Consider the following 26,484-nt stretch of genomic DNA (forward strand, 5'->3'; position numbering starts at 1 on the left):
TCTCAAACTTGTGATGTCATCAAGTATAAAGTTTGCTCCATAAACGATGAATGGGAGCCTGAAGTTGTGGAGCAAAAGAACGTTTGATGAGCTTTATTCTACTGTAGAGTTCTCAGCTCTGAAACACAAAATGTACCCGGATACTCAGAACATCCCCCTTTGGATTCAGAGTTGTTCATGTTAACTAATGTTTTTGGACTGTCTTTGACCATAAGAATAACATGAATTTGGAAATGGGCATAGTTCCCCTTTACATCATTTTGGGTTTTGCTCTTCATATTTTATAACAAAATCTTGTTATTTTACGTCAAGAAGACATTTGCACAAAGATGGAAGACATTGGATTTTGGTTACTTAACTAAACATCTTATAACCAACAGAATATAAACGTCATTTGTCACCCGTATTCTACGTCAAACTGATGTTGCCATTAGTGCTAACGGTGAATGTTGGTCATCTGACATCACAACATAAATCCAATCAAATGTTGCCTTCTAAACTTTTACAAACTTGAATACATTTACATAAAAACCTGATGCATAAAATGCCATAATTGGTGCATTAAAATCCACCAGACAGCAGGAAATTAAGTGTTTGATGCTCAAAATTTGATGGTGTAGTAACCCCCCCCCCCCCCCAACCTTGAAACTTGAGCCACTGCCTGCACCTTTGGTAGATAAACATGATTTGAACAGTCAGAGAACAAAACGGCTTCAACTGTAAACATCCTAACAGTCTCCACACTCCGAGCACATGTTCACACATCAGGCAAACCCCCACATACTCATACAGACAGCCACACTCTCATTCACTTTCCCTCCCTCCCACAGACACACACACACACTCACACACACCCACCCACAGCTGGCTGACCTGCCTGCCGCTGGCCACGTCTCAGTCACACGCTCCCTTCCTGCTTGTGTGGAACGTGGGAGCCGCTGTGGTCCCAGGCTTCCCACACTTCAGTGTTAATGACACTGAGGCCGGCTGCACAAAGGAAGTGTGCCCCATCGAACAAAGATTGAGTGACCAACCCCCCTCCTCCTCCCTCCCAACACACACACGCACCCACACACACACACACCCAGGAACACATTGCTGTCAACAGGGCTTCCAGGCACACCATCTGGACGGATCGTACTCTATTGTCAGCCAATCAAGCATGGGAGACGCTCACCGTGAGAATTGGAGAGGCTGAAATACAGACAGAAAGTTAAAGAAGAAGAATAGGGAGTGTGTGTGCGTTTATGCGTGTGGAGGGTGGGAAACTTTGTGGGTAGTTTGATAAAGTTTGTGAGTTAAATCATAAGTTACACAAGTTAAATCCACTTTTTCTTTTATAAATTTTCAATCTTGTAAAAGTTGATTTAGAAAAAAAACACATTAAGAACACAAAAAAAAACATGTAGAGACAACCTGAGATTGTATAACATTCATAATACTGTGAGTTGTGACTGAGCCTGTGATCATTATACATTTTGCTGATAGTTAAAAGCCACATTTTCTACATTTTATCCAGTTTTTAGAGCATAAAGTGGAGGCACAGGTCTCATGCCATTCAGCTTTAAACTTGTCCAACAAATGTGTAAACTTCTTCCTGCTCCTTTTTGGGCATGGCAGTGTTTGTAAATGGAATTTATTTTGTAACATGCTTTTCATGTTATTTTGCTTATTTGTTGGAACTAATTTAACTTTTTGTTTGTTTGTTATTTTGCTTTCACAAGTCTGAAATAAAATTTAATTCATTCATTTCTGTTGTTAAATGAACCTGTGTGTCCTCCTCCATGGACACAGGTTCCTCCATGGTCCCATCACATATAACTCCCAGCCAGTACAATAACGAGGATATCTCCCTCGTTGTGGCACATCAGCTGAGCGACAAGAGGCCAGCGCAGGGCCCCTCCCACCTGTTTGTTTGGATTGGGGCCATTGTACCCCATGAATTCAACTAATTCATTCACATCCTATTGTCATAACACTGCTTTGTGATTGGCCACGCACTGTGAGAACCGGCATCACGTTAAATCGATGGGAAATGTGGTATAAGTATATAAAGCAGGGAGGTCGTGGTGGGTGAAATCATAACCCTGAACGACTCCTGCAGCCGACACAGGCCCGGACTGACTGGACATCCTCTGACTGCGTATTCACCATGAAGGATCAGCACACAACGTAAGCTCAAATGAATCAGTAGAAGAAGTGACTTTGACTCTTTTTTATAAACTTTTGTCTCATTCAAGGTCACGCTGGGGTCACAAGGGTGTTTTAATAGTGTGATTTGGTTGTCTGGGCCATGAGTATTTATACAGGAAAGATAACTCACAAATAACACATCAGTATTGTATGATGATGTCGACTTTGGGGCAGATGATCGAAGTGATCCGTTAAAAGGTCAGTTCACACAAATTATCAAGAAAAGTTTTCTCTCTTCTCTCTGCTTTGCAGATAGTTTTTTTTGGCAAGTTATTTTGGCAACTCTGTCTCCTGAAGTTCTGCCTTTACCTTAAGACAATGGAGGTGAATTTCTGAGCAAGTTTTTGCTGGGGAGTGTTTCGGATAAAAACTGTCCACAGAGAGATCTCAGGACGATCAAGAGTAGCAGAGATTACATCTGGAAGGTTGAGTTGCTGTTTATTGATTTTGTCAATTTTCAATGCTGAGAGCACAACAAGTAAAAGTCCATTGACTAAAAACAAACTGTCTGCTGCTTGATATCATTAAATAGTAGAAAATGCTCCAGTTTGTAAATTGGGTCAAATAGCTCCTACAGTTGTGGATGTCTGTAAACAGCTGCATTCAAATCTGGTTTATTTTCTGTGTATCCAGCATTAATCTTATGTTTCACCCTTTTTCCTCCTCAGCATGTGTAAGATGATGATTTTGGAGAGGAAATGCACTGACAGAGCAGTGAGGCTCCGTTCAGCACTGGAGAGCCAACTCAACACCGGGGTGTCCAGCTCTGACATGTGGGACAAGACGGTGTCCTTCTTCACAGTGAAGAAGGCCTTCATCTTTCACAACGGCTACACCAAATCCTCCAGGGAGGCCATGCGGCTGTTCCCCTCACCTACTGAGGACGTGGCACCGCTGTGCTGCCAGTAAGAACTGGACACGCACAAAGACGTCATGAAACGACACGTGTCGGACTGCGTGTGTCTACAAGCTTCGCAGCACTGAACATTTAAAACAAGACGCTCCAAATGGAAACCATTTTTAGATGCAGAAGAGTCTCTGAATTAGAAGAAGATTTTTGTTTGCTTTTTTATTGGGTGTTTTCGACCCAAAGTAAGTGTAAAAGGTGTTACTGATGGGAGATGTATACCGAGCACACTGTGATCTCACTGGTCCACTTACGGGCCTTGAAATGTGCATTTTAAGCCTTAAACCTTAATACTCTTTGAAACTGGTCGCCTAAAGACCATGTTCTCAAGGTTTTGTAAAACTAATGTCATATTCCTTTGTATAAAGGGGAAACCTGTATGCAAATGCATACTTTGTAAATGTTTAGTACAACATTGTGTTGAGAGAGGATATTTTTAGTATAAACTGTGATGATTAAAGCCATGAGTGAAATGTGCAATATGTGCTTTTATGCAAGTTGAAAATAAAGTGATATTGGTGGTTTTCTTACAGTTTGAATGGAAAATGATTTCTTAACAAAATAATAATAGATGAGATTGACTATTATATGGTTCCTCCAGCTTCAGGCACGCAGGATTTAAGACTTATTTTTATTACCATTTTGAATGAAATTTAAGACCAATTTAAAAAAAAATATAAGAAAAATAAAAACACAAATGACTTGACATGTATTACTTAGGGATGGGGAGAATTTTGCCCAAGTAATTAATGCAATACAAAACATTACTTTATGGTGAGGTAAATGCGAAAAGCATTCTTAAGATTATTATTATTAACTGACCAATTATTGTAAGATTTTGCAAATGATAAAATCCAAAATCCCATGTCTTTGCATTTTTAAGACTTTCATAATATTGATTAAAACATTTTATTACCAATTAAGGCCTTATTTTTAAATTAATGATTTAAATGCCTTTTAAGATTTTTTAAGGATCTGCAGGAACCCTGTATCAATTTTCAGACACAAAGTTAGCAATCAATATGTTCAGTTTAGGTTTCTGTTCGGTTTGGGTTAGGGTTCGGGGGTTACAATTTTCATATCTCCCATGTCAGTGTGTTAATGAATATCACCCTCTAGTGGCCTTGAGTCAACCATACCTCAAATATGAGCCACGCCACACACAGCAACAGCTTTAGCTCCCACAGCTGGATGTTGCAGCACTGAGTCGACACACACTTGATTTAAATTTTGAAACTACATGATCAGATTGTTGGCAACCCAAGAGTATTTTAGTATGTAGGGTGTATACTGAGCTGGTGTCTACAGAGTTTAAATGTCTTGCTCAGCAGTGATTTAGGAATATTCTTAAGTGTTTCATAATTTGCCTGAATGTATTTTAAAAAGTAAAAAACAGTGCATTCATTTGCAAGGGTACAGGATTCCTACAGATTGAACAAACTTTGATATAAATTTTTAATTTCACTCAAATAAGATGTAACCAAAAATGAAGAGAAACTACCATTAAAATGAATTATGAACAATTTTGCCAACATGTTTGTTTGGTCAAGTTACAAAGTTCATTAATCTACTTTAAATGTTGAAAAAAAAAACACTCTCTAGATTGAAACACACGAAAAACAATTTACTTGTATTATAAAAGTATCCATTTAGTTTAAAAATGCTTCTTTCATCATTTGATTGGATGTGGTAGGCCATGTGGTACATGTACTGTATACCTCTGTTGTTGGTTCACCTTTCGCCTAAAATAATGTTACCAATTATTTTTAGATTTTACATTGCAATGTCAGAAAAAAAACAATTCATAAGATCCTGCTTCCTATATGTTAAGACTTTTAAAATATTGATTTAAGATATTTTAACACCTACACCTAACACCTTAAAGCATTACTTTTACACTGATGAATTCAATGCTCTGAAATGTTTTAAGGGTCTATAGGGGATATTATAAGTGTCATTCTATCATTTTTACATAATGAGAAAAACACAATTCAGTAAGAAAAAATACTCATATACAAGAGTCTCAATAACCATCTTTTCTGTACTGGGAAAGCTGGAAATGTGTGCAGTGTGGAGTGAAGTCCATAGGATACTGGTCGGAGGCCAGCAGGGGAGACACACCAGGCTGACACCATGACACGTACATTAGTTAGAATATGTTTTGTCAGAAGAATAAATACATGAAGGCTGCATTTTTAACCCAAAACTACATTATATCCTTTTGCATTATATCCTGCATTTTACTCCTCTAAGACGGACATGTTAATTTAGAGAAACCCTATAATAATAAACAACTGCAGCGGTTATCTAATGTGACAAAAACATTAAAAATAAAAAGCTCCTACACACTTTAAAACAACACATTTTAAAATATGTCTGTTCTGTGCCTCTTGTCAGGGCATTTTATCTTACATGGACCATTTTCACAGAAGACATTTTGACTGCAGGAAAAGCTCAGGTGTTACACTGTCACCAGGTATTTTTCAGCTTTTTTTCTTTTCTACGACATGAAAAAAAAAACGTCACTGGAAAAAGGCCTTTGCCGAGTCGAAAACAAATGTGCCGTTGTAACAGAGCAGCACTGGTGAACAGAAGAGGTTACCCTGAATCAGATTTGGTATTATTACGGCTTTATTAATCATAGGCTAAATTCAAAAGCAGACATTCAGCAACAGTTGAACATTGTAGCAGCGGGAATAGGCGAATTAACAATAAACCGAGTGAACTCCACACCATGCATTCAGCTCTCGAGTACAGGGACCGCGTTTTCTGTAAGTTGAAATCAATCGCAGAGGACAAAACTCAGCGAATCTCTTTCCAGAAATCAGTTCTGGGGATTGACACAAGAGTGTTGGCCCGAGAATATAGAAACTGCTGGGGAAGTAAACATACAGAACGACAAAAGTTAGTCCAAAAAAAGGTGTTTCAGGATATAATGTAGGTCTGTTTTATTATTGATTTAGACAGTCTGATATTTTATTTCAACAGGTGGAATCGTTCACAAGTCCAAAGTTCACTTTGTCACAAAGGCATAGCTTTATGGAAAAAAACCAAAACAAAAAAACTTTTATTCATTGTTCTTTTCCCCATTTCTGCTTCTGAGGTTGATAAAAGAAACCTTACACATACACACTAAATCAAAAAAAACATTTTTTTTTCTGTCGATCACTCAAATTCCAGTTAGAACCTACATGAAGACCAAACAGCGAGAGCCCAGAAGAAAGGACAGGTTAGCTGGCAACCATGTGACAGTGAAACCTTTTGCCATTTTAAAACCCTGACCGAAAATAAACTTAAACCAAACAAACGAAAAGGAAAACAAGATAAAATCAAATGCCACTCTTAACACATGGTGGGTCAAATCCCAAAATTCTTTTGTTACTTTAACATTGCACCCCAATATTAGGGGAGGAGGGGGAGGGGTTGAAAGCTGAAAAAGTGTCCACCCTAAAACAGAATTCAGGAGTTATTTTCCCATCAACCAAACAGCTATTATTGTTTTTAACACTGAATTCCCTCAGCCCTGTCATCTGTGACGTCCTTAAAAGACAGGTGAAGCTCCAAGTTTGTTGGCAGAGTCCTGGATCTTTTGTCTCAATCTCGGCCAGAAACTCCGTCATCAACTTTTCACCAAAGCGATCCGAATCAGAGGGGCAAAGCATAAATTCTGTTTTAGTGTGTCCCCCTTGCCCTTTAACAGCATTGTGTTTTTGTGTTAAACTTTACAGAGATGTTGCCAAAAGTGGATGATTTTTTAGACTACACATAGTTTCTGCTTTAAGTTAATTTGAAGATGTCATACTGGGAAGGGAAGTGAGTAAGAGGCATGGTGTATACTCTGTGTGTGTACTCAGCATGTGTAAAAAGACAGGATCTTTTTTTCAGTTGGAAGGTGTCCTAACTTGATTTGCAGGGCTGTTGTGTGTTGGAGGGGTGTGGGTTGAGGCTGGCCATCAGGGCAAAGAGTTCAACAAATCCTGCAGGAAGAGGTCTGGGTCTGCGATTTCAGAGAGGAGGCCTGGAAGAGAAACATTACGTCAAGTTTCTTAACATTCATTCACATCTTGTCACCAGGCAAGAATTTAAAGGTATACTCTGCAGAGATTGTCGGTCACACGAGATTGAAACTTGGTCCCTCCTCCCTACACTGCTTGTATAAACTATAACTAAGAATATTACATTTTTGTGATAGAAAAGTCAATATTTCAGCAAGAAAACTGAGCTAACCACTGACACCTAGCTGTCCAGCAGAAAACAGACTGAATTTAAATCGTCCTCATTCCCATCCTTGCCTTAAGTGCTCGCCAGCGTCAGTGAAAGCCTACCACAGATTCATTTGACCGTAGTAAGGCTGCCTTTTTGCCTCACTATATTTTGCGTGTCTTCTGTGCTTTATCTGCAATTTTCACAGCTTCCTCTTGAAAGCGTGCTGCTTGCGGTATCGCACCTTGTCACTCAGTTCTTATAATGTCGTGATGTTACATTATTTAGACTTCTGCTGTTGTTATCTTTCTGTTTTGGTGAGTCTGGTAGTCCTATTTTCCAGTTGTAGCTCTGTTAGTGGTTGGAGGGATAAGTCCTTCGACCCTTTGTGGGTTGGTCTGGGCTTCTTCCCTTCTTGTTGTTCTTCTTGACCAGCCCATAAGTTTTTTGTTAGTAGACTTTGTTTGGTTACTTTGGTTTGTTTGTCATCTTTATTGCAAGCTGTTATTGGCTGGTGCTACGCACCACTACGAATTAATGACCCAAACACAGAAATAAAAGAGGAAACTGAGAAAATACAGACACCGCCACAGTCATAAGTTCATAAGTGATGACTGAGGGGGATAACTTTTGCACACAGTATATGTTTAAGATCAAGAGTAAACCTGTTTAAATTGCACAGTCAAGCTGCAACAGACACCATGCCAGTTCAGCCATTTGGCTGGTTGTGAATTTGTCCCATTTCCCAAATTAATTCACATTTTGAACAGAATCTCTGAAGCTGAAATGTGGAAGAAAGTTTCTATCTTTAAATTTGGATAGTAATTGTGCTGTTAGGATGTTAATCATATGTGTAGGTGTATGGGATGTGTGTGTGTGTATATATACTGACCTACAACATCAAAGAACTCTGACAAGGACTCGGCAGGCATGAGTTCATCCTGGAAGGCCCTGAGCACACGCTCTGAGGCTTCGTAGATGGGCATGTCGTTGTGACGGACATATTCTGCCAGCGAGAAGGACCAGCCCCCCTCTGTGTTGCTGGTGGGTACTTTCTGTACGACAGAAGAGAGAAAAACAAAAAAGGATTAAAGGAAAAGGCAGTGAGGTCAGTCACTGTAATTTAAGTGTTCAAATAAATGCTCTATTATATATGATTCCAGTAGCACTGATGGTAAGGAAAACAGATCTCAAATTTCATACATAATTCATTTTTAAACACACTAAAAAGGTGGGTTAAACCTATCTCTACAACTTTACCAAGATCACAAAGATATTGCCAAAACTAGCCAGTGCCAAATCACTCAAAACATCTCAACAAAGAAAAATAACATACACATCGCAGAACATCATCTCAAAATTTGTGGCATCAACATGTACTACAGCGGTAGTTTTGAAACTGTCACACATTTACCCTGAACATGTCGTAGACAAGATCCACCAAGCCCCAGAAGAGAAGAGGCGAGCGATAGACTGCATATTCCTTTGGTGTTTTATCTGTGAGTCTAATAGTAAAAGAGAAGAAGAGGATGAAGGTAGGACCTTGTTTTAAGATAAATCGTTTTTTTTTTAAATTTGATATGAAAATCCTATATACAGTACACAGCATGCAGAATGCTTTTCTTAAATCAGATCTGCTTCACACAAACAGAAAAAGGGGAATAAATAACCAGTGTCATCACAAGACAATATTATATCAATTCTTTAGACAACGATACGATATTTGACAATTTCAAAAAGCCTGCAACAATACGATTATGATTCAATTCAACTCTCGGGTCTGCGGTCAATATGAGACAATATTTTTGTTCATTTAGCATAATACATCAACCCATAACTTTCTTGCTTTTGGACATGAAAGATCAAAACATCACATAAATAACATTAAAAATTCTAATTTGTTAAGCGCAGTAAAATTTAATTCAAACTGACTGCTCTGACACACATCAAACAGCACATGGGATAAATTACGCTTCAGGGCTTTCCATTACAAAACCCTTTTTGGTAGAATTTTTTTCATTTTAACCCAAATTATGATTTTTTTCCCCTTAAACTTCAGGCCGGTCTGGCTGAAAGCCCTGAAGGCAAACTTTTCCCACCAGCTGTCAAACATCAAGATCATTTAACAGAAGTATAAACTCAGCTAAATAATAACTGTGAAGGTTTATTTTTTGCTAGTGTCACATCCTGGCTCAACAGTGTGTGACAAAGTCACACAGTATTAGCTTCAGCACTTTTACACTGTAAAAATTAGCCTAGTGGCGAGTGGACTTAACCTTTACTCATAGCTTAACAAATTCAATGCATTATTTATACTTTTTCTTACTCACGTTTGATTCAAGTCTCTGCATCTCCAAACAAAACAGCACAGTTGAACTTCAGTCTGCATGCATGTTTTTTTCAACCTAACATTGAAACAGAGCAGCTAATGTTGCTGCAAGAACTTAGCGGAGTGAGATGCCCCGGCCAGGCAGGTACGTCATTGTTTATTTCATACGGGCGCATTCTGTCTGTTGACCCTTATTTTCTTTGAAATGCAGTTTTTTTAAACTGCTGATTTTGTCCAGTGTAAATAATCTTCTTCTCATCGCCTTTTTCTTGAATACGTGGCATCATCTGCCTGCTGCTGTTTGATGACACAGAATTTCAAAATAAAGGCGCAACCTAAAAATGATATGGATCGATGTTTTCACTTTGCATTGATCAAAATTCACGGTTGATAATTGAATCGATGTATTGATCCAGATCAATGGATTGTTACACACCTCATCAGAAATGCTCCAAATGATCAGCAAACCGTAAACTTGCAATGCATCTTACAATGTCGATACAGGATGCATTTAAAACAACACTGTTGGAACAGGTTTTATAATTTTTGGTGGTCATCCTTAAAATCATCAAATTATCCTTTGATGTTGCCACTTTTCTGATCCCAAACTAAAGGGATTTACCTAAGATGATAGACGAAACTGCTCCATCAAGCATGCAATAGTTATAAAACAAAGTGTGACAGAAAAATAAATGAATAGATTAAGTGTCATACTTGTTGGTGCTGACTGCTGAGACCTTGCGGGCATGTGCGTTGATCAGGAGTCTTCGTAGGAAGTATAAACGTGAACTCCTCCAGCGTTCAGGTGGCATGATGTGCATGGCCAAGATAGTGAAATAGTGCGGCCCTTCTACCTCATATGAGCTCTCCACCCATTTCTCACATGGCTGCTCCTGGAAACTCTGCAGGTTCCTCTCCTCCCGGGACGTCGCCCTTGTGCTGCAGTGACAGTTTGCAAAGCAAAGTGAGATTAGGAGGGAAAAACATATACCAGCTGAATGATAGTAAAGTAGGCAGACTTGTGTGTCATCTATCAGCTGGGCGTTGATACAGATTGTGAAAAGTCCTTTCTGTGGTCAGACACATACGTGTTGAGGACGTAGAGCACAGTGTGGATGATGTAGGGGATGAGGTGGATGTTGCTCTCTCGTCCTCCTCCTCCTGTGTCAACGCTGAACGATTGTTCGGTAGCAAAGCGGAGGAACAGCAGTTTGGTGTCATGGATGTTGAGTTGGTACGTTGGCTCGCGCTGACCCGTGCACTCCTGCAGATATGTGTTGTGCCTGTGTGCCAGAGAGAAATCCAGGTTGAATGATTCACGGAGTGCAACATGAAGGAAAATGTTGCTCCGTGTGTGTGTGTGCTGATGCATGATTTTTACCTTGCTAAGCATGTAGCAAAGGCTGATTCTGGCACATGTGGCCCCCACACAGGAAGCAGCCCATTGCACTTGGTGTTGGCGTTCTGGAGAGCAGCACTCTCCCACTCCTCTCGCCCACGTGCCAGCCTGGCCCAGGGGAAAAGGAAAAATGAGAACATCAGATCAGAATAAACGAGTGCTGTTACTGCGAAGCATTTAAAAATGGCACTCTGAGGCCTCATCCACATAGACACGGCATTTTTGTAAGCATAGCTTTTGGGTTGCGTTCTTTCATCCACACCAAAACAGCATTTTAGGTCACTTTTAAGAAGAAATTCATAAAACTCTGTTCAGATTGAAGATTTTCAGAAACTCAACTTTCAGAGTTGATGTATAAACTGAGTTTTTGGCTCTTAACGTGTGTGTCGTTATCTCCTTTGTGAGGAATCACAAACGAGACGACATTTAGTGCAAAATATGACCAAAACATTGTTGTTTTTACATGTTCACACATAAATGCAGTGTAAAACACTATACTGAGGAACAGCGGCGTCATAATGTGCTACTCAGTTTACTACGACAGGTAGCCTTCTGATAACAGCTTTTTTTGTGTAAACGGACATCTTTTTGAAAATGAGGGAAAAACCCAGTCTACAAATATAGCCCGTGTGTGTGTGGACTAGGTCTAAACATCAGCAGATACATGGTGTTGTTTGTTGCTACCTGACAGCTGCCAAATGGCAGTCATAGTGGACTATGTTAAAGTGCGACACAGTGCTGTAGCCCTGCTGCTTCCGAGGCTTGTTTTCAAAGTCCTCCAAGGCCACACGCTTTGTGAAAGTGTAAATACCCAGGACTTTGGTTGGCTAGGATAAAGGAGAAAGAAACATTAATTTGAGACAGCACAAGTTGAGTCAGTGTACAAGAAGATTGCTCAGTGTCTCTACTCAGTACTCAGGGACTCAGATCATTTTAACTGCCTTCAGCTACTGTGAGTGGTAGCTGACAGATAAAAAAATTCAAACAAAAAGTGCAATTTCCATAATTTTGGATATGTACCTGGAACTTGTAACCCTCTCTACAGATACAGCAGGTCAAGCCCGGCTCCTCTATCAGCTCCTCCATTTGCTTCAATAGCGAGGTCTTGGTCACCACCTGACCCTTCTCATTGGTCTAAAAGGCAAACACATAAACAGCACAACAATATAACACTGGGCTGTGTTAATTAAAGACAGCAACAGTATCAGGGATATAAATGAACCGTATGTAAACAAAAGTCAGATTCAAGAGGAACAGAGTACCGTCATGCCCAGTGTTCCCAGGGCCTTCTGTCTCATGGCCATTGCCATACGCTTCTTCTCAGCTCTGGTCTCTCTGCGGGCTGCTTCTATCTTCAGGTTGACATCACTGTGCTCCCTCAGCGCCTCCAGAAGGTTCTCTGCTAGAGTGCCAATGCCCTCGTCACTGGATACCTGCTCCAGCTTGTGCAAGTTGGTTATTGAATCTGTGCCTATCAGCACCTGAACGAAAGATAAGAAGACATACGGTCCTGTCAGGTCGTTTTCTTTGTTGGCTTAAGTACTTCTTGTACTGAGTTTGTGATTCCTTCCAGCATGGAAACTGTTAATATGGGAACACTGATGATATGAAGTACCTGTGTGGGGGGATGCTGGGTAGCCAAACCACGGAGCAATCTGAGAATGAAGGGTAGAGCTGGTCTGGAGAGGAACTTCTTCCAGACATCAGCATCCAGACTAATAAGAGAGTTCAAAACAATGGTTCATACAATCAAGCAAATATATTAAATTATACCAAATTTATCAAAACTAAAATTTAAATACTGTGAAAAAAATCAATGTGCAATAACCTCTCAGCTCATATGACCCTCTGCACTGTTTTTAAATACTTCGTGTAAATTTCTCCATTGTTACATTTGTTATCCTGTTTAAGTTTATCTCAGCATCTTTGCACTGTTTATTTAAACACGGACTTGTATATATATATCAGCTAAAACTGTAATAAGGGCTTGTGCATACATACATTTAAAACTATTATTTTCCATTTTTATGTTTTTTAAACATTTAATGTTTAATTCCTGTACACTGAGAGCAAAGCTAATGGGAGTCAAATTCCTTGTCTGTGTAAGCATACTTGGTCAATAAAGCTGATTCTGAAAACACTGTCTTTAGGCATTGGAAGGTGAGGGAAAACCTACTTTTTGGCGTTGGGGATATGTTTCTTCATGTAATCCAGTGCACTCTGTGTGATTCCTTTCTGGAGAATAAGATCTTTTAGCTGATGGCCGTTGCTGTTATTTTTGATCCCAGCAGCAATTTTACAGAAGCAATCCAAAAACACTTTGTCGTCTGCACTGTGCTCCTCGTCGTACCTTAGGAAACAAAGACAGGGGTCACTTCTACTTCGTCACAAATTGTAATACTCAAACATACTCTGAAGACGTAACATTCTCACAGTGGCAGAAATTTGTCTGAAATGATCAGCCTGATTTAACAATAAAAATATTTTTTGTCATTGCTTGAAGTGCTTCTATCTAGTTTAAGAAATTAATATTATCCAAATTCAAAAATTAGTGTGTATGTAAGTGAAAGCTGAGTGATGCCCACTTGTCGAAGTTGCAACACGGTTTGAAGCGTTCCACCAAGATCCTCATCTTTTCCAGTTCACCAAAAGACAGGTATGGGATGATGCGCAGCAGACCCTGCAGCACACTGGGGTTGGAGCGCACAAACGGGGTGTTGATCTGGTCCAACAACATGACCAGCTGATCTTTGTCTCCTGTCAGCAGCAGGTTACCCTGTAAAAGACACACCAGTCCCTGTTTGAATCAAACCATGATAAGGGTAATAATAAAATATTGACAGGCTTTGATGTTATTTTGGTGTAAAATGTTTCTATGTGCCTTTCTCAGAAGAATCTGCTTCAAATGCTAACCTTGTCCTCTGAAATCTCAGCATTGGCTTCATCCAGAATGATCTCCATGATGCTCAGAACTTGCTCGGCTATGGAGGCTCCACCGCTGTCCTTACTCTCTTGTTCTGCCACTAAAGCCTAAGGAAGAAAGGACATTAAACCTTGTTTTCTAAAACAAAGTAACTGACAAACTGCATTTTAAAAGCCTGATTGCACTACAAGTTGAGTTTATTAATGTAACTGCACCACAATTACCCTCCTCCTCAATGAATAAATGACACAATGTTACACAGCAGCTGTAATACTCACCAGGTTTAGAGTTCCCAGCATGACGTTGAGTGTGTTCATCTCTGGTTTGACCAGCTGCTGCCTGTTGATCTTCACCTTTACACAATAACTGAACAACTTCAGCAAAACCTGTGAGGGAAACAGATGTACACTGTTGGTGTTTAAGGAAACTGCATAGGGGACTACCTCATTTCACAATCAGCTTTACTAGACACTTATATGTGCACATACAAAGATGCTGATTGAGCTAAAGCTTGAAAATCTATTCTTCTTTCAGACTGAAAGCTTTTTATCAGCTTTCAGTCTGTTCTAAATTGTGTCATTATTCATGTATGTAGAAGACATTTTAAATTTCCATGCATGTTTCAGTGTGCCTTGAAGTCAGAAAACAAAGATCACAGTCTCATTGTGAGGGGCTTACAGTGAGCAGATGTCTTCCTTGTTTAAAATCTTTGATTCCAGACAGCCGGTTGAGCATACACTCCAGTCCTCCACACTGTGCCATGACTCCTGCCATCTTATACACCTCCTCATCATCCTCCTCCTCATCTGTGATAACATCAGATAAATATTTTTCTCCTCAACTGTGATCAGAAATTGCACATTCATTTTGCCTATTATTCCTTCAAGCAGATACTGAAAGCAGGCACTTACGACCAGAGCAGGTCCTTAGCTGCTGAACAGCATTAATATTTGTGAAAATACTGTAAATAAACAGTAAATCTAACCTGTGGTTGAGTCCAGTGACTCTATGAACTCCTCAGTGGCATCTCCCAGCAGACCTCTCATTCGATAGATGATTCTCATTGGTTCACCCTTAGAAAAAAAGGCAGCAGGCTCGATGACTAACAGTAATCACCATTTTACACTGCTATTTAGAGTACTGTACGCATTTAATAACAATCTACGCATCTTAAAATGCTCATAAAACAGTCAATCATTCACTTCAAACTCATTAGGACTCTCACCTCATTTGTAGGGCACCAGACCTTCTTGTAGACCTCTGCCACTGACAGATCCAAGCTAATGATTTTGTTGTTTACCAGAAGCTGATGAAAACAGAGATGCATTAAATAAATGTAAGGGCAGCTTTTAAATATGCAGGGGACAGAAGTTTAAAAAAGAAAAAAAAGCAGCCTAAAATACACATTTTACCTCCATGCCACTGTCGTCTTCAAGAAGTGCCACCAGGTCACAGTCTTGGCAGATTTTGTTCTTGATGTCCCTCATCAGAGGGCCAATGCCAGGCTCGTTGCTGCTGTAGGGGTTTCCTGGCATGCGGCCCTGCAGGAAGTCCTCCTGCTGAGGATCCTTTTCCAGGGTCACAAAGAACTCTGTCACCTCATTCTCCTCCTAAACACAATCAATGGAGAAAAAAAAGCTCCATGTGAAGACAAAGACACAGCTACACTGAATTTTAGAGCATTACTCTGAAGGAATTTTCTAACAGAAATGCATTTGGGGAAAGATAACTCACAGGATAGATGATGCTGCACAGTCTCTCAAATATGAACACGGGTGTCCTGTAGTCATCCAGATTGTACCGCTTAGCAGTCTCTATGCACACTGCCATGAAGGCTTTGGTTTCAGACTCCGTACCTACAAACACAGGAGATACAATGATGAGGTTTTAAACACGTATGCAATATACAGTGGCATTTGGTAAATAACTTCTTTTCACATTTTTTTGTGGATTTATTCTAATGTAGAGAACATATTTATATTTTTAACAAGTGAATGAATATACGGAAACAGTAATGAAAGACTTAACTAACATAAATAATTCATTATGGGACTAAAGTTTTTCTTTTATGTTGCAAGAAAACAAAAAATTACTATAAATACCAAAAGCAGCACAATTTACAACAGAAAATTATGTCAGTTTTACTTAAGTGAGTGCAGACCTGTTGTCATGTCCTCCAGCATCTCCAGCAGCATGTCCTGAGTCTCATCGATGAGCTTGGTGCGCTGCACCACCAGTTTCCTCAGACACAGGTAGCCGTTGAGCACTGTGCCGACCAACCTACTTGTGAAATGCCGCTTAATGGACTCCACCTCCACGAAAGAAGACAGCAATCCTGTAGTGGCATCAAACACACACATTATCTAAATATTCAAGAAAAGGCAACAAAAACAACCAAAAATAATCAGCTTGAAGATTATCTGTGGTATAAAAATGATTAGCATTTTATATTTAGTAATAGTGTTGAAAGTCTTATCTAAACCCTACAAAACTTTGTTACGTCTGATTTTGGGATCAGAATAACGACTGGACTGGAACTAACATACCAGTCAGGCTCTTGAGGGCGTAGCCTTGCTGCAAGTCTGTGCTCAGTGTTGCCTCCTCCAGAGCCAGCAGGTTGGCTATTTCCTGAACAGGGAATTAAGCACAGAATTGAACAATACTTTTTATGTGCTACATTGACATTAAATACAGTGTGATACAATAACATATTGATACCTCTACTACCATATTTTCTATCAGTATGGATACTTAACAGTAGAAATGTTATGTACAAAAAGCACAACGTAATGTTCTTGATATTAAAGCTCAGATCATCATTAATTTATAAAATGTACTGCATCTAAATATTTAACTTCAAAGTAATCAGTGGCACATACAGATGTTCAATTTAATAATGAGTTTATCTACTATATAGTGCTATACGATTACATAAAAATAAATAATTTTGAACTTCCATTACCTTGGTGATCAGGTTACCGATGTAGGGCAGGACTCCACGTGCTGCCAGATAAACCTTCCAGTGTGTTGGCTTAATTAACTTCTGGTACAGACCCAGGTACTCCACCGCACACTCTCCAGCTACACTCAACTCATCCAGATAACTGAAAGACACAGTAAGAGTCATTTTACACCAATACTGGTCCACAGAGGGCTAATTTCCACTGCATGCTTTGGCTCAGCTTGACTCAGTACCAGGTACTATCCAAGGTACCTTTTGCCAGTAGAAAACAAAAAAGAACTGTCCTAAGCAGTGGAAGTGAGGCTTAACTGTTCAAATCTAATATGAGTCTCCACACTACTTTTCCTTTTCTTGATATTAGTTGATTTTGACAGCTGTTTCTACTTCAGCTAGAGACATTTGTTAATCCTCAATGAAGCTAAAGAGCATGTGATTTACCGGCAATACAATTTCTATAACATTTTTCTGTTATCGGTAACATACAGTATATGCTGTTTCTACTAACTTTTAGAACTAAGGAAACTTACAATAATCAAATGCCAGTTCATGAACATTCATAATACCACATAATGTTAAGTTTGTTTGTCTCGCTAGTTTTCTATTTGAGGCTCATACCTGGTGAGCAGGTCCAGAACTTGTTGCTTGCGGCTGGGGATTGTGGTTAGGGCCTCCACAATAGTGCAAGCTGCCTGTCGGGCAGCCTGTGTGGCAGGTGTGAAAAGGACCTGCAACAAATGCAACTTCAGTCTACCCTTTCATTTAAACAAGTTTCTGAAATAACGAGCTAACTCCTGAAGTAAGTTATAACAAAATATATGCACACATGCACTTCTGAAACTAATAAGGACAACAAGCAAAACACTAATACTGTCGTTATTAAAACAAAATTGTATTTTATTTTATTTTATTTTATATTTCGTACCTGCCGCAGCCAGTTGTTGTGGCTCAGTTTGAGCAGACGGGGGAAGAGGCCGTCACCTTTTCTGGACCTCATGAACTGCTTCCACTTCCACACATACTTCTCCAACAGGTACTGCCTTCGTAATTCAGCCTTCCCCTGAGGCTTTGACATGGTTTCCTGGCCTGTGGTTATCAAGAGAAACTCAACAGTGAAGAGCTTATCATCACGAGTTTTCATTACTTTGCTGAGAAATAATAAGAGGCCCATCTCACTAGATTGACACAGTGCACAGTTACTTACATCTTGCTGGGAGACACTTTTTCCAGGCCTCATAAGATGCTTTGGGGTCTTTCTTGAGCCAGAGTTGGGCCTGGGCATGGATTTCATTACTGTAGGGCCTGACTGTAGTTAGGGACTCAATAGCAGCATCCTAAAACAAAAGCAAACATACTCACTTTGTAAGAAACGATGATACAACCAAGTGGTAACCGATATACACGATATCTGAAATGTTTACATTTTGAGCTGGTGTATTTCAAATAAAATTTGGAATGTATAGTTTCAGTGGTATATATTCAGTGGTTTTCTGGTCTAGATCACAGCTTACACAACCTACAACCCTCTACAAGGCAAAGGACAACTACGGTCAGACTAAAAGCTGGATGGCATATTTACCTTGTTCTTCTTACTAGTGGGAGCAGGGGGCTTGATCAGCTTTTGCAGGATTCGCAGGCACATGAGAGTGATGTTTTCCACCACTACAGGCGTCTTTATGTTCACTGACATGAGGAACAGACTGAGGGCTACAAGGACAAGAAACAGTGCTGTCAAAGATCTAAAATCCAACCAGCCATAATGACTTTCCTATGACAATATAGGCTGTTTGAAAACATGGCATAGTAAAATCTTAAAATGTGTTGCAAGTTAATTCAAGCAACATCAGAGAATCAGGGCAGAGTATAGGATGGGTTGATGTAAAAAATATATTGTGATGCATCATATTGTTCATTAACTATACCAATATTTTATACAGAAAAACACAATATTGCAACACAAGAAAGGGACTTAAAAAAATCAGACTAAGGCATAAGCTGCTCAGCATGAAACTAACCCCTACAGGTTGATACTTTAAAACAGAGGTTAAAAAAGAAAAGCATTTTTAAATGGATAAGGTTAGGATATCAGGCTTACCACAACGCAACCGTAACTCCCAGCATCCTCCCTCTTTTGAAATGGAGTCCGTCAGCAGCAGCATTTCATATTGCAGGTTACTAACCTATTGAAAATACAAAGACATCACCCTCATGTCAGAATTTGAAATGATTCAAAATTAGCTAAATCCAAGAGCTTTGTTGTTTAAACAAAAATGTGATTTCCCAATATATATATATATATATATATATATATATATATATAAAAAATTGAATTACAGTCACAATGCTTCTTAAACTTAATCTCTTCATCTTCCAGTAGAACATGTAAGAGGACATACCAGGTCAGGATTGGCCCAGTGGCCTTTAAGGGCAGCTGACACCTTGGCGATAATAAGGTCATTCATTTGCTGGGTGGCCTCTGGATGATCTCTGAAGCAGGATGATATGGAAGGAAACAAGAGACAGTAGGACGTTTATTAACCACTGCAACACACTGTGTTCATACACAGTTAAATGTAAAAAGCAAGAAACAGATTATTAGGTAAACGTTGTCATTCCAACACCTCATATAGAACATTATTGCCTGGAAGTTATGCATATAACCAAAGTTTCCCGAAGAAGGGAAGTGAGGTACAACACATCAATATGGGGATTGTATCCTCATGATACCAAGCTGAAGAAACTCAACTAAAAAACCTGTCAAGACCTATGAGACTGTTGCAGGCAGGTGGCCAGGCAAAGCCCCCAGCCTTCCCTTAGGGCTACAAATTACCCTCCACAGTCTCTCCTCCACAATCAAATCTGCACTTCTCTGTACAATGCATTACGGGATACCGCTGTATGTGGGGTCTTGTTTACCCTTTTCATGAGAAAGAGTCTACATGAACACCCCACTCTTGTGGTATTCTCAACTTTTAAAGCTCCTTGTCTTGTTTGGAAAGCTTGTTTACGAGCTGTGACATGTTTCAGAAATGGTGGAGGCCATGAATGTTAATTTTTTGGTGGCTGGTAAGTAAATATACTGTAATTTTAGTCGAATAGAGGTATTCTTCATCATTTTATATGTCTGCGTTAAATGCTAATATTCCCAACAGCCTCAAGTTTTTTAATCTGTCATTATGCTTCTGAATTTCCTTCGCCTCAGAGGTTTCTAGACACTGACAGTTGCGTCTTTGTTGCCGTTCCCAAGCATATCATGTACATGGATTCCGTACAAGCTCTATTTGAAAGCAACATTAATCATCATTTTGGAGAGCATGTGGCACCAGAGGGATTGATGGCCCATAACTGACAGTGTTGAATGCCAGACTTTCGCCACCAGATTCAACCTGGAAATCCATTAACACACAAATTTTCTACTTAACCACAATATGGGAGTGGGACGTACCTGGTCAGGAGACAGACCAATTGGCGCACTTCCTCCCTCATGGCTGCTGTACCTCGCCGCAAATTATACTCAAACAATTCACGGATGAGACCCTGGAGGACCAAGATCTGCCGGAGGGCTGGGTTAGTGGCCAGTGCACGAAGCAGTGTGATGCAGTGACCCGTGACAGCTGAGGCACAGCCGTAGCACTTGTTTGAGGAGGTGTGGCCGCAGCCTAGCACAGAGAGTGCACGGTACTGACTGGCAGTGAAGGTGGGCTGGTGGCTGCTGCTGCTGCGGGATGACTTGGTGGCAGCCTCTCTCTGCTGCAGATCATACTCCAAGAGCTCTTTCCGGGATGCAAGCACTTTCTGTAAACAAAGAGAGGCCGGAGTTATATGTGAGCAGGGAAAAAAAACAAACAAATGCAGTACTGGGACAATTAAGTCTTTTTCCTCTCTAACCTGTATAATCTTTGAAAGTTCATCAAATGACGTCTTGCAGTCTCCGCTGTACTCTTGGGCCAGCTGCTGAATGTATCTGTTCACATTAGCAGAGGACGCACCAAGTCCTGCACCTGCTCCAGTGTCATCCTGTGGGAAATACAGAAAAAAGAAAATAGTACTATGAAATAAAACTGGGGAAAAGGCAAGAAAACAAGCTTAAATCAAAAATTCAAAAGAAACAAAAATATAAGTCTACGAAAAATATAGTTACTGCCTTTAGTAGTTCTGCTAGAAGGGTTTGCTAAAAGGATTTTTACTGCCATGCCAATACAATTGGTCGGCTGCAGTCAAAGTCTTTCAGAGATTCACATTTAAAGAAAAATGATTTTAGAAAGACTAATCTTAATAACATCCCAAGTATGTGTTATGATGCGTCAGTGGAAACTATGCATTGCATGTATTTTAGTCAATGGCAAATGTGTTTTAAGAGGCTGCCTCACAATACTCAGGCCTCAATCTCTTGTTCAACATCTAATATTAGACTTAAAACAAAAAAGGTCTGTTCAGGCTCCTCTTGTTACTAACCTGTGGTTTCTCTGGTGCCGCCTCATTGACTTTAGACAGAAGGCTTTCCAACTGGGGCCGGTGGCCCATCAGCTGGTGGTAGACCCTGTCAGCTTTGTCCAGCAAGGTATTGATGTTGGTAACAGCCTGCAGAAAAATAAAACATTGACGATCAACAGATGCAGAGTGAAGAAGGAGATAGACACTCCAAATTTATTTTGCATCAAACTACATCACTCATCTGCTTTCCTCAGCAAAAAATGGGGACAAAACGTAGGACTGACCATGCAAGCTGATTTTTTATTAGAATGGCAATCCCATATTTGAATACGTTCCTTTTCACGTAATAGTGGCTGCTTACCTTTTTCCTGTCTTCCTCGTTCTCGATAGGATCCACAGCACAGCATGGTTTAGCATATAGCATGAAGTCAAATCTGGCATATTTGCAGAATCCACAGGCATTGCAGAGGAACGGATCTTTTTCATCATAGTTGATAGACCTGATAAACAATAACCACCAATTTAAAATACAATCAGCTTTAAAGATCCCATACTTTACCAATCATTTTAGATCTGCAGCCTAAACCTGCTGCTCACCTGCATTTGTGGCATTGATACACGTTCTCACCACAGTTGCCACACACCCCAGGGTTGGCCGGCACAGAAGCACTGCAGCGTGGACACTGCAGGGTCTCCGTGGAGGCTTGGTAGTTCTCATAAAAATCAGAGAATTCGATCATCAGGTTGGAAGCAACAATGGGTAGAGGAAGGTCGATCTTGACCTCTGTTTGTCCCGGGGTCAGCTGAACTTTCTTGGCTTTGTGCCAGCGAGCAGGCCTAAAAACAGACAGTTATGTTAATTGCTTTTACTTAACACTGTTAAGTGCATGAGTTGAAAGGAGAGAGAGAGATACCAGCAGCTCCCTGTTAAACATACTTGTTCTTCAGCTCCACGATAGCCTGTACAGTCCTGTTGTTGTAATAGAGGTTGATGGTGCGGACCATTTTTGTGCGTTTAAGGTCACCGATCTTCACTGTGACTTTGCTGATGGTATGGCTGCCAATGAGCTTGACAACCTGCTGTGTTGTGGTGTAGCGGGTGTCCACTTTGATCGATGACAGTTTTATATTCTGGAGAACAACCAGCAGACAATGTTTAAAAAAATAATAGACTGTTAATGCCAGAGGGGTCTTACAAATGCACGATGGAAAGAGTTTTTGTGACCTGTCGCATATTCATTGTTCAATTAACCGTGGTTCAAATTACAAACCCCAAACAAATAACCGTAACCAGTGCAAAAGCCATGCAAACTTACAACTGTGTAAAAACTTAAACTGGAATTCGAACAGCTTTACATCTAATGAACTTAATGGTTTGAATTTGTGTCCATTTAGTGAAGTTGCATTATACATACCGAGAAGGGAACCTCTGGATTGTTGCACACCAAGCAGGGGTCACTTTCCAGATAAAATCCATCAAACTCCACTAAACCGGACAGAGTGCTGCAGTAGAAAAACAATCATTACATTTTTATGCATTTACTGTTAACTCCTTGAAATTGAATTCCACTTGCTACAAGACAACATGTTTGTGTGGACATACTTGTAGATGTTGGAGTTAGGGTGATTTGTCAGGATATGGTTCTGTGCCCTCAGGATCTCTACAGCTTTTTGGGAATACTCCTTCAGCTGGAATAAAAAAGAGAAACTTTTGAAACATTATCAGTGATACAGCTATGTTTTGCTGGATAGAAATAAGGCCTAAACATCAAAACAGGAACTCTGAGTGATACATTAGGAACTTCAAATTGTGAAGTCTGAACTTAAACTTAAAACTTATAATTTATTACTTGAAAAGTCCTGTGTCAAATTGTCCTTGTATTTTAAGCAAAATGGCCGAAATACACTAAAGTGCAGCCAAAAAATCTACTGTCAAATGCAGAAAAAAAACACTAAGAAAAACTGAAAAGAGACTACAGGGCCATGCAAAGACTTAAATCCCTCACAAGGCTCACAAATTGTAATGTATTGTATGAACACTAAGAAATATGTAATTGTACAGTCAGATTTCATGATCTGATTTCATGACAAATGCTGTACTACAATCAGTACATTAATAGCTTATAAGGCCTTCAAACAAACCTTTTTCTCTGTCTGAGGAGTTTTAAGTGAGAAGTATCCAAGCAGGTCGACAAACTGGGCAGCTTTGCGGCCATATGCAGGCAGCTCAGGCCAGATGGCCCAAGTCAGTTCCAGCAGCAGCTCCTGCTGAGATTTACTGGAGTTCCTACACAGAAAAATGCACATGACAAGGGCATATTTTCACCATTTAATAATTAATTTATGCTTTTATTCTCATATTCTTTCCATTGTTTTTTCAACTTAATGCTCAATCACACTAGTCCAACACTGTTCTATGTAGTCAACATTTAAAAGGAAGCACTCAAAGAGGCTGTCTTGTGTAAACTTGGCTGTGGGTTTGGAACACAATTTAGCCATTAATCTACTGTATGTCTCAATGTGTTATCTATAGTACCTGTAGATATGGAGTGCCAAGCAGTGAGCTTGCCAGCGCACAGCAGACGAGTTTGACTCCAAAAGGAAGCAGCGCAAGAACTGAATTAGTGTCTCCTTGTCTGCAAATTTGTTCAGCTGACTGACCAGAGCCATACACAGCTGATCCTCCTGGCTGCCAACTCCATCACCTGCAGTCAGCAAAGATACAACACAGTCAGGACACAAGCATTTATTATCAATGTGTTTCATCTAAACAAGAAGACTAGAATGAAGTATGAGGATGTCCGTGTCATTGCCTCACCCTCTTTGTCTTTCTCCTTGTCCTCTTTTTTGCTCTTTTTACTGGAGGACTTGCTCTGAGAGGACTGAGTTCCTGCCTGTCCAGTACCACTGGAGCCTCCTCCTGAAAATGATGAAGAGGAGGAGGACGAGCTGGCCAGCACCTTACTGCCACACAGGGCACAGGACAGCAGTTGAAGAAGTACTGGGGAAACACCCTCATCCACCAGGAAGCTGACCTGGAGCAGGAAGTACAACACGGCTGGACAGGAAACAGAACAGATAAGAGAAGGAAAAAGGGACAAACTATGTTAAACATTCTGGCCTTAAAAGTTTGTTTCCAGTTACAAAAGCTGATCTGAAACAACTTACAGTCATCCTTCATGCAAAACTTCTGCCAGTTGATTGTCCTTTGAGTAGAGATTTCAGCACAAGCTTTCAGATGCTCCATCTGCACCAAGAAAAGCAAGTTACACTTAATCACAGGTTACAAAAATCTCAATCCTTACGGTAGCAGACAGAAGCTTCATAGTGCTGTGTATATATATATACAGTACAAGATATATACAAATTTAGCATGCAAAGAATATGTCAGATTGTATGGAAAAAAGTACAAAAAAATGCACAAGTTATAGCCAATACACAGCATAGAAAAACAGCTATGGATGTTTCAGAAAACACTCACCAGATTGATGAGCGTGTCATACTGCAGAGCTGAGCCAGATGTGGCTGTGACCACACCAGCGCGGAGAAAGATGCCCTGTTCCTCCAGGAGCTTCTTAATGCTGCGCACATGGGAGTCAAGAGTGTGCAGATCTCGCAGCTGACGATATTTCTCCTTTGAGCCGCAGATGAACAGCAACAGCTTTCTGACCTGCCTCCTGACGAATGGCGTCTGTTGAATCATCAGATACTGGGGAGAAAAAGAAAACAGAATTAAGGAGTTGTACCTTTGTCTTCAGTGTGGACCGAGTTAAAAAAAAAACAACAAAAAAATGGGAAATTACATAAGTAATAAATTCAATTGCTTACTTCAGACAGATAGTAGAACCAGGAGTGGTCAAAGACAGGAGGTGGGATGCGTGGATTGGTGTCAGCAATCTTCTTGATCTGATATGGCAGCCTGAGCACCATTTCAGTCAACAGCTGGGAGTAAGCCTCAAACACATCAGCAGCATGTCCCTAGTAGGAGGAGCAACACAGACAGTTCACATTCATGTTCCTTGTGAAAAAAATTACTTAGTTTCAAAGATAAAGATTTTATACCTTGACATATTGGCGCAAGAAGAAAGGGCTCATGTCTGGGGGAGAGGAGGCTGTGTGTGGCCGGAGGAGCTGGCTGGTGGTCGCAGGCTCTTCTTCACCTTGTTGGCTCTTCCAGAACTCCAGGAGTGATTTCAGCACGTGGAGACAGTAGTCAATAGCACCCAGGCTGAGCAGGGCAGTCGCTGTAGCGTTTGAAATAAGCGAGGACGACTGAAAGACACAATGTACAAGCAACTTAGTTGTGAGTACTCCCAAAAATTAAAAAAAAGAAAGTTTCAATGAAGAAATTCAGTCAAACAGAAAATAATATTGAGCAATGGAAGGTACCTTCAGTTGGTACTTTAAGGTAACTTTGAATAAACCATGATGTTGTACTTATATTAACTTTTAACCATTTTTTCATGTGCTCTCTGTAAAAATGAATGTATTCTGAAAGACAATAAACTGATAGCCTTTAGTAAAATCAGTGAGAGATGCATTAAGAGAAGAGGGGAGATGTACCTCAGAAGAGGATTTGGAACCAGACTTGGTTCGAGACATGAAGACGCTCAGCAGTCTCATGATGACCAGGTGAACTTCATTGATGGAGCTTCGCTCATTCTTCTTGGACACATCCTGCAGAGGAATACAGTGGATTAAGCAAAACAATAAGCAAAACAATGACTTATTCAGCCTGATTCATCACAAGGAGATGTGGTTACCTTCTTGTGCATGCAAAGCTCAGCAATTAGCTGCGCTAGTAGGTCATCCAAGGCACCCTTATCCTTTTCATCCTCGCCATCCAGGTCAGAGGTCAACATGAGGATGACCTGCATGTAAGGGATGGCTTGGACTCCACCTACGTTGTGAAGCTGAGAAAGGTGCTGAAGCAAGCGCTCTAGTAGCATAAGACGAACCATGTGTAACCTGAAAAGAAACACAAAATTAAAAAAGAAAAAACATTTTTACTCCTACAATTACGTAGACCATTTTGAGCTCTATATGACATTTCTTACGATAACAATCTACTTCTCCCAAGAAGCAAAGGATGCCATAGCCACTACTATGGTCATGGTAGCAGCTATGGTAGAGAGAT

The 26,484-nt window shown here is 40.2% G+C and overlaps 1 protein-coding gene across 1 annotated transcript in view; it reads right to left on the reverse strand.

Annotated features, from left to right (window-relative positions):
• Positions 1-6,023: 6,023 nt before the first annotated feature.
• ubr4 (ubiquitin protein ligase E3 component n-recognin 4) overlaps positions 6,024-26,484 on the reverse strand; it is a 54,580-nt gene continuing 34,119 nt past the window's right edge. Inside the window, exons 60-104 of the mRNA XM_042492699.1 lie at positions 26,111-26,315; positions 25,911-26,024; positions 25,410-25,619; positions 25,176-25,325; positions 24,829-25,056; positions 24,516-24,594; positions 24,166-24,405; positions 23,884-24,052; positions 23,490-23,634; positions 22,951-23,036; positions 22,763-22,850; positions 22,285-22,478; positions 21,945-22,184; positions 21,709-21,847; positions 21,369-21,494; positions 20,802-20,930; positions 20,359-20,708; positions 19,310-19,400; positions 19,009-19,093; positions 18,493-18,620; positions 18,118-18,247; positions 17,839-17,999; positions 17,532-17,641; positions 16,917-17,058; positions 16,501-16,582; positions 16,116-16,289; positions 15,689-15,810; positions 15,367-15,564; positions 15,180-15,260; positions 14,940-15,027; positions 14,633-14,760; positions 14,233-14,340; positions 13,945-14,061; positions 13,617-13,807; positions 13,208-13,381; positions 12,647-12,746; positions 12,294-12,512; positions 12,052-12,165; positions 11,716-11,858; positions 11,014-11,139; positions 10,721-10,915; positions 10,347-10,571; positions 8,718-8,808; positions 8,196-8,358; positions 6,024-7,118 (exon numbers count right to left, since the gene is read on the reverse strand). Of these exons, the coding sequence (XP_042348633.1) occupies positions 7,054-7,118; positions 8,196-8,358; positions 8,718-8,808; positions 10,347-10,571; positions 10,721-10,915; positions 11,014-11,139; positions 11,716-11,858; positions 12,052-12,165; positions 12,294-12,512; positions 12,647-12,746; positions 13,208-13,381; positions 13,617-13,807; positions 13,945-14,061; positions 14,233-14,340; positions 14,633-14,760; positions 14,940-15,027; positions 15,180-15,260; positions 15,367-15,564; positions 15,689-15,810; positions 16,116-16,289; positions 16,501-16,582; positions 16,917-17,058; positions 17,532-17,641; positions 17,839-17,999; positions 18,118-18,247; positions 18,493-18,620; positions 19,009-19,093; positions 19,310-19,400; positions 20,359-20,708; positions 20,802-20,930; positions 21,369-21,494; positions 21,709-21,847; positions 21,945-22,184; positions 22,285-22,478; positions 22,763-22,850; positions 22,951-23,036; positions 23,490-23,634; positions 23,884-24,052; positions 24,166-24,405; positions 24,516-24,594; positions 24,829-25,056; positions 25,176-25,325; positions 25,410-25,619; positions 25,911-26,024; positions 26,111-26,315 (6,643 nt within the window). The 3' untranslated portion in view covers positions 6,024-7,053. The remainder of the gene's footprint in view (positions 7,119-8,195; positions 8,359-8,717; positions 8,809-10,346; positions 10,572-10,720; positions 10,916-11,013; positions 11,140-11,715; positions 11,859-12,051; positions 12,166-12,293; positions 12,513-12,646; positions 12,747-13,207; positions 13,382-13,616; positions 13,808-13,944; positions 14,062-14,232; positions 14,341-14,632; positions 14,761-14,939; positions 15,028-15,179; positions 15,261-15,366; positions 15,565-15,688; positions 15,811-16,115; positions 16,290-16,500; positions 16,583-16,916; positions 17,059-17,531; positions 17,642-17,838; positions 18,000-18,117; positions 18,248-18,492; positions 18,621-19,008; positions 19,094-19,309; positions 19,401-20,358; positions 20,709-20,801; positions 20,931-21,368; positions 21,495-21,708; positions 21,848-21,944; positions 22,185-22,284; positions 22,479-22,762; positions 22,851-22,950; positions 23,037-23,489; positions 23,635-23,883; positions 24,053-24,165; positions 24,406-24,515; positions 24,595-24,828; positions 25,057-25,175; positions 25,326-25,409; positions 25,620-25,910; positions 26,025-26,110; positions 26,316-26,484) is intronic.

This window comes from Plectropomus leopardus, chromosome 8 (genome assembly GCF_008729295.1).
Source record: "Plectropomus leopardus isolate mb chromosome 8, YSFRI_Pleo_2.0, whole genome shotgun sequence".
NCBI lineage: Eukaryota > Metazoa > Chordata > Actinopteri > Perciformes > Serranidae > Plectropomus > Plectropomus leopardus.